The sequence below is a fragment of the Notamacropus eugenii genome, chromosome 5 (genome assembly GCF_028372415.1).
Source record: "Notamacropus eugenii isolate mMacEug1 chromosome 5, mMacEug1.pri_v2, whole genome shotgun sequence".
NCBI lineage: Eukaryota > Metazoa > Chordata > Mammalia > Diprotodontia > Macropodidae > Notamacropus > Notamacropus eugenii.
The window spans coordinates 125140385-125153056 of record NC_092876.1 but is presented as its reverse complement, the minus strand read 5'-3'; the positions used below and the strand labels follow the sequence as shown (position 1 = coordinate 125153056).

The following is a 12672-nucleotide window of genomic DNA, read 5'->3' as shown; positions in this document are numbered from 1 at the left end:
TTGTGGAACACTGAACACAAATAAATAAATTAATTAATAAATTAAGAAAAGAAATGAATGGAATGCTCATCATACGCCAGGATGAGATCTCTGGCCAAGGTATCTAAGTCCCCAGAATAGGAAGGAGCCCAGAGAAAAGACTAAAGCTGGGTGTTTTCGCTAGCTGGGAATACCTGACTCCTTATACTAAAGAATTTGGTTCCTGAGGCTGAGAATCTTCTTCTGAAGAGACAAGAAGCCTCAATAGGGAGTGAGAAAGGAAAACTGGAGAGTAAGTTTTTGTTGATCTGGTGGTCTGTTTCCTGAACTCATTGACTTCCTCATTCCCTTCTATAGTATATTCTCATGTCACTCCTTCCTTCGTTTCTTCTTTCATTTATGTTCAAAGCACTTCCCTATACTTTCCCCCATCCCTATACACTGCTATTCTCCACCTCCTATCTCCTGATTCTTTTGACTAAGCTGAACCTTCCACAGCAACATTCTTGTCCTGGATCTCCTACCACCAAGTCTCATGATATCAAATTTGCCTTCTTGTGTTATTCCCTCTAATTCACCCTGTTATTCACATTCTGGATTTTGGGGTATAGACAACTGAGATCAAGAGGCTCCTGTCTAGTCTAAGGACTGTGTCTCTTGTGAATTACTGGACATTTTCCTAGTTGTTCTTCACCAAAGTGTCATGGTTGGTACATATAATGTGTTGCTTAGACTTGCTAAACTTTTTTTTTTTCCTTTTGTAAGGGATGGTTCTCTGGGAAGGGAGGGAATGAGAGGACGTAACTGGGAAATGCAGAGGATGTGAAAATAAAAAACAGTTAAAAATACAAAATAAAGTATGATATAGATCTTAAAGGGGGGGGAGAAAATGTCTTCTTAGGATGTGTCTCCTCACCCTCTTCCATTATGAAGAATGTGTTTTTCCACTAGCCTGGAAAAGCAGACTGCTCCCACCTGAGCTACATTTCGAATTTTCATTTCTATATTGACCATTTATTTGTCCTATTAGCTCCTAGTGGGGGCCTAGCCGAGTCAGCCTAGCACAGTGCAAAGGGCACTGGACCTGTCCTCAGGAGGCCTGGGTTCCAATTCTCATCCGGGTGCTTCCTTCGCAGCATGATCATGGGCAATCACCTTTCTCCCAGCTCAGATACTATGGTAGCATTGTATAACACCTATACGATCTACCCATCAGAGCTGGTTGTGGTTCTGATATGAGGGGATTCGCTAAAGCCCTTCATTATCCTAAAGTACCAGATAAATGGGTCTATATTTGCATGCCTTTGGCACAGTGAGCATGGACAAGGTGCAGTTTGTGAATATGGCCACGAGATGGCGGACAGAAACAGGGCCCCCACAGTCACGGGAGCTGGCATCTTAGCCAAAGGAGAGCAGGTGCTCCAGAAAGCCAGAAGTTCCAAGTTCCACCCTGGCTGGGAGGCATCAGTTCCCAGTCCCTCCCATGCAATCTCCTGTTCCCATCAGCTCTTGCCCCGGGCATCCAAGGAAAATTTTGCAAAAGTCTTAACTGCCCTTCCCACCTCTAAGTTCAGGGCAACAGACAACAGCCTGGAAAATCCAAAATTTGGTCAACCTCTCAATAACGGGGGAGTTTCCTGGATGCCTTCTGCAGGCAGGAGGCTATAAGGGTGAAATCATATAGAAACATTTCTCCAGAGCCCCCACTTCTCCCTTTTATTTCACCAGATCCTCTTTCCCAGGGCTGCCCAACTAGCACCCATATGCAAAACAAGGCCTGTCTACTCAGGTGCCCTTCCTGGCCCGTTTACTCAGCCTTTTCCTTAAAAACTTCTCAGTTACTGTTCTGATGCTTCTTGCCTTGCCCACTAAAAACTGTGTGGCCTTGGGAAACACACTTCTTTATGGTCTGCCTCAGTTTCTTCCTCCAAAAAATGAAGATACCAGAGTAGATGTCTCCAGGGTCTTGCAGTCAATGTTCTATGTTCTAAAGGACTCTTTCAGCTCTAGCATTTTGCGTTCCAAGGTGCCCCTTCCAGCTCTAGCATTCTATGGCCCTGTGTTTGAAGGTCCCATCCATCTTGGACAGTCCAAATTTGTGTGAGTCTACCTGGGACATAAAGGGACCTTCTGGAAACAATGCCTTACCCTAGAGGACTCCAGATGATGCCTTAAAAGTGAAATTTCAGGTGGCTAAACCTACCCCTGATACACCCAGGTATCAAAGTTGGAAATTGACTCATTTATTTGAAATGTGGGCCCCACAGTTCATAATTATTTGGACATGTGCTAGATAACCCTGCTTACAAGACTGATAATTCCATTAATGAAGACACCAAATCTTCTTCCTCTATTCCCACAAGGAGCCTGTCCAGGCTTGGTATATAGTCGGCACTTCAACAGAATTCCACAGACCTTTATTAAGTATATGGCCCTGTACTCAGGGCTGCTGACACAAAATGAAATGGAACACAAACTGAGGAAATGACATATACACGAATCACTATGATATAAGGGAAGAGATTTGAAAAGGAAGGGAATATTTATATAGCACCTACTATGTGCTAGGTACTGTGCTAAGTGCTTTTTACAAATAAATATGATCTTATTTGATTCTCAAAATAACCCCGTGAGGTAGGTGTTATTATTACCTCCTTTTTACAGCTGGGGAAACTGAGGCAAACAGAGATGAAGGGTTACAAAGCTAGCAAGTGTCTGGGGTCACATTTGAACTCAGTCCTTCCTGATTCTATGCCCAGTGCTCTATCCAATGCGCCACCAGCTGCTAGGCACTCAGTAAATACTTATTGGATTGAACAGCCTGGGAATGTCTCATAGTATTGTTATTATTTTCAAACAATTTGTCTGTCAAAGATCTGGGGATTACAGTGGGCAACAAGTTCAATTAAAGGTGTGAAATGGCACTGAGAAAGTGAATCCTTCCATGTGTGTGTTTCTGAACCTGAAACAGCCTCTATTGGAGTTGTCGGAGCACCCAGTCTTCCCTCTCCCAAGTTCCGCTTACCTTGTGTTCTCTGCTCTTCGACTTATGCACTGGTGCAGGAAGAGATAGTCCTGGGGGGCACTGGTGGACAAGGTGGTTTGCGTGTGGTTTGCTGGGGCTTCAAAGGTGAACAGGGTTGGCTGGCTTGAGTGCGAGGGGGCCGAGGTTTTGCGCTCTCGAAGCAGGTGTGGATTGGAGCTGCTGAGTTCAGCTGGGGAGGAGCGAGGGCCATGACCCACAGAGGGGAGATTTCTCAGAGAGTCTGTGTAAGAGGAAAATGCAAATGTGAATTTATGCATATATGTTTCTACGCAAGCGTGTAACAATCAGTCCAATTCAACCAAGTCCACAAACACCTTCTAGATGCTGGAGTGGATGCTCTAGCATGGACTGTACCAATAACAGCAGCTCTCATTCCTCTCTTTCCTTAAGCTTTATAAAACCATACTGCTCCCAACAAGCTTGTGAGGTCAGCTGGTCAAAAAACACTTATTAAGCTCCTACTATATGGCCCAGGAGGCACGAGTTTCAGGATTGGTGTGATGTTGCAGGATAATGAGACTATGGGAGAACATGATAAAGTTCAGAGAAGTATAGCCTGGTTATAGATAGAGACAGAGGGATACAGACAGAGGAATGAATGAATAAAGATGTGTGTGTGTGTGTGTGTGTGTGTGTGTGTGTGTGTGTGTGTGTACACACGTACATTGTTCAGTCATTCAGTTACATCTGACTCTTTATGACCCTGTGGACCAGACTATCATGGAGTTTTCTTGGCAAAGGTAGTGGAATGCTTTGCCATTTCTTTCTCCAGTGAATTAAAGCAAACAGAGGTTAGGTGACTTGCTCAAGGTCACACAGCTAGTAAGTGTCTGAGGCTGGATTTGAACCCAGGCCTTCCTGATTTCAGGGCCCAGGGCTCCATCTACTGAGCCATCTAGCTGCCCCAGATACATACATATATATGCACATGCATACATACATACAAACAAATGAAAGAATAGATATAAATAGATGGAAAATGTTTATTAACCCATTTCACAGACGAAGAGTCTAAATTTCAGAGAAGTGAAGTCACTTGACCACCACAGTCACAGAGCTAGTGTCTGAAACCAGAATTTGAACCCAGATTTCTGCTGACAGGATGCTGCCTTAACACCATCAGTGGAGGGTGGAGGTCTTTATTTTCCCAATGGCAGTGGGTTCCATTTTGGACCAGCTCTGTTAAGAAACTTAAATCTACCTTTCTTTCTGTTGCCTATTGTGTTCTACCTTCAACCACTTAAAATGACCCATCTGGTGATATATTGCGTATTTATCACTGAAGCACTAACCTAGAGAGGCACCAATCCACCAATGGATTTTTTAGTGAGTGGAGGAGGTGGTATAATAGTTCACAAAGGCCATCCTTAGGCACTGATGGGGTTGCAATCTGTGTGAGTGAAGGGAGTACCCACATCAAGGATCTCTGGTATCCTTACAGTCAGTCCTGAAGCATAATGAGGATATGATTTAATGTGGAAAGACTTGAGAAGTTAGATCAAGGCAGTAAATAACTAACCATAAATCAAGAGGCCTGATAATGAAGCATGCTACTACCTCTTGACACATAGATGATGGACTCAGGGTGCAGAACCAAACAAAAAACTGTGGACAAGGCCACTATAGGATTTTTTTGCTTAAAGAGGCATATTTGTTACCAGGGTTTGGGTTTCTTTCTTTCTTTTTTTTTTTAATCAGGGGGAAAGGGGAGGTGGAAGAGAATAAATGCTTAATTTTGTTTTTTTTTTAATATTTTTAAAAAGAGGATATGTTTTTTTGCTTTTGTTTTTTTACCAATTATTGCACTGGTAGCAGAAATTTTGGTACCAGGGGTGGAAATAATCATCACTGTTAAGAACAAAAATTCATATTTGTATAGATTTTTACAGTTTATAGAATACCTTCCTCCAACCATCTGAGGAGGAGGAGGAGAACAATGAGGATAGTATCACACCTATTTTTATAGATAAAGACAAGGAAACGTAGAGAAATTCATGGAAGAAGCTACAGCCCTGTCCCTAAGGAAAAGGGACAAATTCCAGAGGGCAGCTGGGGTTTTCTCATACCTCTGTGATCTTACAGGTGTGGATGAATTAAAAGGGTGTTGGAGGAGGGGAGATAAAGGTGAAAAGAGAAGGAGGGAGAGAAAGAGATTGGGGAAGGAGGACAGAACTGAAAGAGAGACATTCTATCGCATTTGAAATTTACTAGCTCTGTTGTCATGGGGAAGCCATTTAATCTCTTTACATCTATTTTCTCATGTGTAAAATGGGTATATTAACACCCACAGAACTGACCTCAATGGATTTTTGTGAAGTCTCATTGAAATAATGTATATTCAAAAGTACTACTTAAAATCAGTTATTGTTAGTTTTCTCCTGTTTGGGGGGATAGATTTCATATAGAAATGACCCTGGAAAAAGCTGCCATTCTACTATTATTTTTTTAAATCTATTATTCTGGGGATGGTTGGATAAAATACATGCTTTCCGAATTCAACTTTTTTTTCTGACACAATATGTGAATTTGTTCTGTGTAACTTTGCATGCCTGTTAATTGAAAAAAAAAAAGGAAACTGAGTGAGAGTACATCCTTTTTTCTCTGAAAGTGTTTTGGGGCAGCACCAGCTGCAGATAGGGTGATGGGCATGATGCAGACCTCATCCTGCTGCTGTATGATTTCTTCTGCTCTGACTATCTGGTTTAGCAACATCTGTTTAAAACACCGTCCTTAAATTTTTATGGATCAATGTTCTGAAAGGACAGCAGTGGACAACAGTACTATCTTCCATAATTCTCCAGTGCCGATGCAGTGTGTTGGTTGAATTGTCAAGGACGGTCTGAGGTTTGTAGCTATACTCTGGGGATTTATCTTCAGTGAATTTAGTCGATAGAGAGCTTCTCATATATAATCCTAGCCATCAGATTTGTGTCTTGTTAAGTGTTCGGTAGGTGTTAAATTTTGCTAACCTGCAGTTGGGACTCCTACTTTCTACTCTTTCTTTTTATTATCTGCATTGATAACCAAGATACCCTTAAGGATAACCTTTTTGTAATTTCTGGTGTCCATGATCGAATCCTGAATTGCCATCATAGGCTGCTAGATGGTGTAGTAGATAAAGCTGTGGATTTAAAATCTGGAAGACCTGGGTTCGATTTCAGACAGACATTTACTAGGAGGGCGTTCCAGGCAAGTCACGTAAGATCTCTCAGCCTCAGTTTTTCTCATCTGGAAGATGAAAATAATAACACCTGCCTCACAGGAGGTTGTGAGGAAATAAGTAGATAACATGTAAAATACTTTGCAAACATTAAGCCATCATAAAAATGCTATTATCATAAAGCCTTCAGTTTTTATTTTTAAAAAATCTCCATGACTCAGCTATTTGTTTGATGCTTCTCTGTCAAAATATTGCTAGCTGAATCTACATGGATATCTCTCAGGCTTTTTGATTCCATTTTTAGACCTTATTCATTTCACAGGGCATATCTGTAATTAAACAGCTTGTAGTTACATTTGACAAATGCAGTGGTATGTAGATATCCTATGCTTTTACTACTGCACTGCTCTGGGAAGTGATTTTGGATGTTGTTTGTTCTAAAAGTATTTTGGTAAATTTTAAACCTGCTTATGTGCTATTCATCTTTATTATATATAAATTATATTTAATACATTGTTAAATTATTAACATGGTGTAGATAATATATAAATTACATGTTGTTTAGTCATTTTTCAGTTGTGTCTGACTCTGTGACCCCATTTGAGGTTTTCTTGGCAGAGATAGTAGAATGGTTTGCCATTTCCTTCTCTGGTTCACTTTACAGATGAGGAAACTGAGTCAAACAGGGTTAAGGGACTTGTCCAGGGTCACACAGCTAGTAAGTGTCCTGGATTTGAACTCAAGAAGCTGAGTCTTCCTGACTCCAGGTCTGACACTATATCTGCTCTACCACCTATCGGGCCCCTATAAATTATTAAATATTATTAAAGAAATATACATTAATATTTACATCCTATTAATTTAATAAATTTACTTATATGCTCCAAGAATATCTATAAATCTTATTTCCTCCATTTTGACAAAGAAGCATTAGTCTTTGTATAGCTGCCGTAGGATGATAGGATGATCTGCTAATATGGTACAGGTTTTTGTTAGGAAACTTTCCACATCTGCTGTGGCCCCTTTTATCATTTCAAAAGCTTAAATTAAGACCGGCATTTCATGGGTGTCAATTGCTTTAAATTTCAGGATGCTAAAAAGCCTCAGTGTTCCTGGTCACAGCTTCCCCTTAGATAGCTTTATTTTCAATGTGCCTTACCTGGAAGATAACCATGTTATTTCTATGTATCTCCTTTATACCGTGGTTCAAGCTGACCTCTTAGATTCAAACTTAAAGACTTTTGCCTCTCCCTCTTCTTGGTGTATGCTAAGAAGTTTACACTTACTGAGAGGAAAAATTCTATGAGATTAAGAAACTGATTAATATGGTTTTCAATGGATCCAAATAAATTGGTATTACCCATGGACATTAAGTGATCAATAAGATGTTTTAGTATAGCTCTTTTTCACTTAGAAGCTGGAGACATGATAATGGGTTTAAGGCTGGCTGAATTATAAGGGGCTTAAAACTGTCTCCTTGAGAGATGTCAGATTCTCTATTAATTGTGCACGCCATTACGGTGTTGGTTTTAAACTGAGAACAGTTTTCCATGTGAATATCAAAAGCTCCAATATTTTCACTATACTTGTACCTGTCTCATGCATTAGAACTAAACGAATAAGCCATTAATGAAGCACTCTGTCAAAAGCTTTGGGATAACCAATTTGGAGAAAATTATTATTTATCTCCTCTTTTTTTGATAGTGTTTGGATAGATAGAAATGGTCCTGGGATCGAGTTATCATTTTGTTTATTATTTAAATTTGATTTTCTTGGGACAATTTATCATTATTGTCGTTATTAGAAAGAAGAGTCATTGTCTCTGGAGACGGTGTCCCAAAATTCTGGAAGGGTTACATCAGTGACTCCCCAGATAATCTATGCTGATTGAGATGACATTTCTTTCTGTGGTACGCTCACTGCCAGAAAATGCCAGATACTGAGGAGCCCATTATAACACTAATAGGATATGATGGCATGGTGAATATAGGGTTGATGTGTTATATGGGAAGGTAATGTACAAGGGGCAACGTAAAGTTCTAGAAGGCCAGTTTGGGTTCATTGGGATATGGAAACAGGACTAGATACTCTTCATGATCCCCTTCCAAGTCAAGATTCAAGCCCACCCACGCTGAACTCCTCAAAATCCACCATAACTTTTGGAAAAGTAACATTTGTTCCACTTTCTATAAGAATAACCTAGCCTGGATATAGTGATAGGAGTGTTGGACTTGGCACCAGAAGACCTGAGTTTAATTCCCAACCCTAACATTTACTAGCTATGTTATCCCATGCAAGATGTTTAACCACTCTGAGTCTCAGTATCCTTATCTGTAAATCAAGGATAACAATTCTTGTCTGCTTCTTAGGGAAAGCACTTTGTAATTGTTCAAACATCTGCTAGGTGGTGCCACAGTGCATAGCATGCCCAGCCTGGAGTAAGGAAGACTCATCCTGAGTTCAAATTTAGTCTCAGATGCTTACTGGCGCCATGACCCTGGGCAAGTCACTTAACCCTGCTTGCCTCATTTTCCACATGAGTAAAATGAGCTAGAGAAGGAAATGGCAAACCACTCCAATATTTTTGTCAAGAAAATCCCAAATGGGGTGATGAAGCGTCAGACATGACTGAGAGCTGAACAGCAGCAAAATTAAACAAACATGTTATTACTATTAATATCATAAGGCAGGGCTGCTAGTGATCAAAACACTATAAAACTTGGGTTAATTACTCTCCTATCTACTGCATGGGGGATAGAGTACCTGGACCCACACACTCCAGGAAGAGTCTGTCCCTGAGGGAAGACATAACCTCTCTGACCAATGACTGCATTGATTTTCAGGATGATTCCCATCTCACTTTCCTCAGCGACCTGCACACAAAGAGCATTAGTGAGACTGGATCTGGACTCGGTCACTCCATTAGTAACTGCAAGATGAACTCTCTAATAGCTAGTGAGAGATGGCTCTTTGTGGGAGTGCTAGCCAGGGGAGGGGGGAGCGTTCTGCCAACCGACCCTATTTCTAGAGGCTATTCAGTCTCCTTTGTTGGAACTTCCTCCAACCATTTACTGTGTCTGACTGACCCTGGGGGGACCCCTAGGCTCTGTCCTAAGTCTTGTACTTCTCTCTCTACATTGTGTCCCTTGGTGTTCTCAGCTACTCCTCAAGGCTTCAATGCCTACTCCCATGCCAAAGACTCCCAAGTCCATAAAAGGTGTCCCAAAAGTCCGAGTACTGTTTCAAGCTTTAGTTGCTTAAATACACTGTATGGATAGCCCTGCTCTCTCTTGTAGTCACTCGTACATCTCTGGAGACCTCCTGCATATTTCTACTTGTGTGTCCCTCTAGTATCTGTAACATAGCATGTTTAAGGAAGACCTGATCATTTCCCCCTCCTCCAAAGTCCTCTATTTCTGTTGAGGGCAACATTACTCTTCCAGTCACCCTGGTTTGAAACCCTAAAGATATCCTCGATTGACTCTGTCCTTTCCCTTCCTAGCTCTCCTTCTCCTCCCACTCCCTACCCCCATTCAATCTAGCTTTGAAAAATTGAAATTAATTTGAATAAGAAAAGGAAGAACTAGTTTCCTATTTGAAAGTGGTACTTTCCTTATACTAAAAGGTAACAATTCTAATTATCTTGAAAGATCTAAAAACAATTGTCTAGTACATTTGCAGTGAGGTATACTTCTACAAATGGGCCATGTTCAACATACACATGTATTCTTCCTTCCTTCCTTTCAGGTCAAGGAGACCTGAATTCAAATGTGACCTCAGATACTAGCTGTGTAACTTTATGTGAGTCACTTAATCCATTGGTCTCAGTTTCCTCATCTATAAAATGAGGACAATAATAGCATGTACCTAACAGGGTTGTTGTGAGGACTACATGAGATATCTGTAAAGTGCTTAGCCCAATGCCTGGCAGACACAGTAGTACTTAATAAATACTTGTTTTTTTCCTTCTTTCCATGGGAGCTAGAAGTGACCTCAAAATGCAGAATGGCAGAACCAGAAGAGACCTTGGGGAACATTTAATCTAACTCCCTCAATTTACAGAGGCTCAAAGGGATAGTGAATCTTGGAGTCCCATATTGTGTTAGGTGAAAGAACTGGGAGCAGAACCGAAGTCTACCAGTGCCCAAAGTCTCTGTCCAGTCCCACACTGCATTCCCCACGGACCCCAATTTTCTCTCCCATTGAGGCCTAAAATGATCTCATTCAATTCAACCAAAATGTATTAGGCATTTAATAGATCTGATGTATTATGCTCAATGTTGATGATGCAAAGATTAAAAAAAACCAAATATTTCCTGCTCTCAAGGAGTTTATAGTCTAAGGAGAAAAGTGGTGTGAGTGGAGAGAAGTATAACACAAGATGAAATATGTCAAGGGTAAAAGACAAACAAACCCAAAGAATACTAGGAAATTATGGGGGTGGGGATATTAGAGACCCAAGATTCAGCTGGTAGGGAGAGAGAATCAGGAAGGCTTCATGGAAGAAGGGGTGTCCAAGGTGACATTTGAAGGAAGAAAAAAAAATCCAACACGCAGAGATGAGGAGGGAGTATATTCCATATTTCAGACCCAGGAGAAGGTCTAAATAAATGAAGAGACGTGGAAGGCAACACAGACGAATAAGAGTTAGGAGGTGGGTGTTAGAACACAGAATGGCCCTAACACCATCAATGGCTGCCTTCTCCTTTTCTCTCTAGGTTTTCGGAACACCCCTTTCTCCTGGTTCTTCCTCTATCTGACCACTCTTTCGAAGTCTCCTTTGCTGACTTGGCATCCAGGTCAAACCCACTAACTGTGAGTGTCCCTCAGAGTCTGCCCTGGGTCCTCTTTGCTTCTCCTTCCCTCACTTGGTGATTTCATCAGCTCCCATGGATTCAATTATCGCTATACTGATGAATCTCAGATATATTTATCCAACCCTAACCTCTCTCCTGACCTCCAGTCTCTCATGTCCAACTGCTTACTGGGCATCTCCAATTGGATATCCCATATACATCTTCAATTCCAAATGTCCAAAACTGACCTCATTATCCTTCCCCTACCATCTTCCCTTCTTTCCCAGTGGTGCTGAGGGCACCACTGTCCTCCCAGTTCACCCAAGGCTGGCAACCTAAAAATGTCACTCTTGACTCCCCACTCTCTCTCACTCCTCCCATATCCAATCTGTGGTCAATTCCTGCTGCCTCATAACATCTCCAGTAGACTTCCCTTTCTCTCCTCTGATATAATACCTTGCTGCTGGTCCTCATTAATTACCCCACGTCTGGACTGGTGCAGCCAGGCCTGGTCTCCCCACCTCTGGACTCTCCTACCTCCAGGCCATATTCCATGCTGCTATCAAAGTGTGAATCTGATCAGGTTACCCCTCTCCTCACAGATTTTTTTCCCCCTCTCAGACCGGACGGGTCAGCACAAGAGATAGAAAAGAGGTCTTGCCTGAGGGAAGTTCAGAGAATATTTGGACAGTGAAGAAACTGTCCAGTTTTCACTACACCATATGGTGAAAGAACCCCAGGCATGGAGATTTAGAACACCAAATTTCAAGTCTCAGCTCTGACACTGAGCAAGTCACACAACCAAGCAGAGCTTTGGTTTCTTCATCTACAAAATTAGCTTTGCTCCACCTCCCTCATAGGAGTCACTGAGTGACTATCAGATGAGATGGGGAAGGAAACTGCAGCCGGGACTTAGTTGGTATCAAAAATTTCTGGCTGAGAAAAGCCCCTCTCCCAGTGCAGGTTGGCATCTTCTCAGTCAAGGAGTTTGAGTCTTACAGAGCTGCCTACTGAGGTTAAGGGACTTCCACAGAGTTACACAGCCAGCACGGGTCAAAGGTGGGACTTGAACCTACATCTCCCTGGCTCACAGGTCTGCTGAGATAAGGGATATCACAGCCCTCTGCAAACTGCAACTAGCCAGGTCAATGTGAACTACTGTTTTTGTAAGTTATCAGGAGATAAAGGAGAGGTTAAGAGGTGGGCTTTGGCCTAAGCAGCGGTATTTTCTTTCCATGTGGACAGCCTAAAATTATTTTAATGCCTTCTCAGTGCCACACATTCCAAGCTTTTACACAATGTTCTCTTCCTTATCACAGACAAAATAATTACTCAGCCCTTGGAGACTCGTGCTCAGAAGCCAGGCTTTCCATGCTAGTGTCTGAGGACAGCCCACCCTTTGCCAGCAGGCATCCCTCTCACCCTTGACCTCATTTCCCCTGATCTCTGACATCAAGCTCTGATCTCGACTTGATGAGGTGCTAGGTACATTCTAGTCTTTCCTGATCTGGATCGCTTCCCTAAACATCTGCATCAAGTTCTAAGTGCTATGGGGCCCATCTAATGTCCCTGACTGTGCCCTAAAGAGCCTGGGTTTTAGAACTCCATTACAAATATTTGTAAGTCTGGAATTTCTACACTGATTCCTGTTTTAAAGTAAAAATGTCCCCTGAGAAACTCTTTCCCCAGCT

The 12672-nt window shown here is 41.8% G+C and overlaps 1 protein-coding gene across 3 annotated transcripts in view; it reads right to left on the bottom strand.

Moving 5' to 3' along the window:
• GAB2 (GRB2 associated binding protein 2) overlaps window positions 1–12672 on the bottom strand; it is a 242414-nt gene that overhangs the window by 21752 nt on the left and 207990 nt on the right. For all 3 annotated transcript variants that reach the window (XM_072610741.1, XM_072610739.1, XM_072610740.1), the window contains one exon: window positions 3005–3245. In XM_072610741.1, the coding sequence (XP_072466842.1) occupies window positions 3005–3245 (241 nt within the window). The remainder of the gene's footprint in view (window positions 1–3004; window positions 3246–12672) is intronic.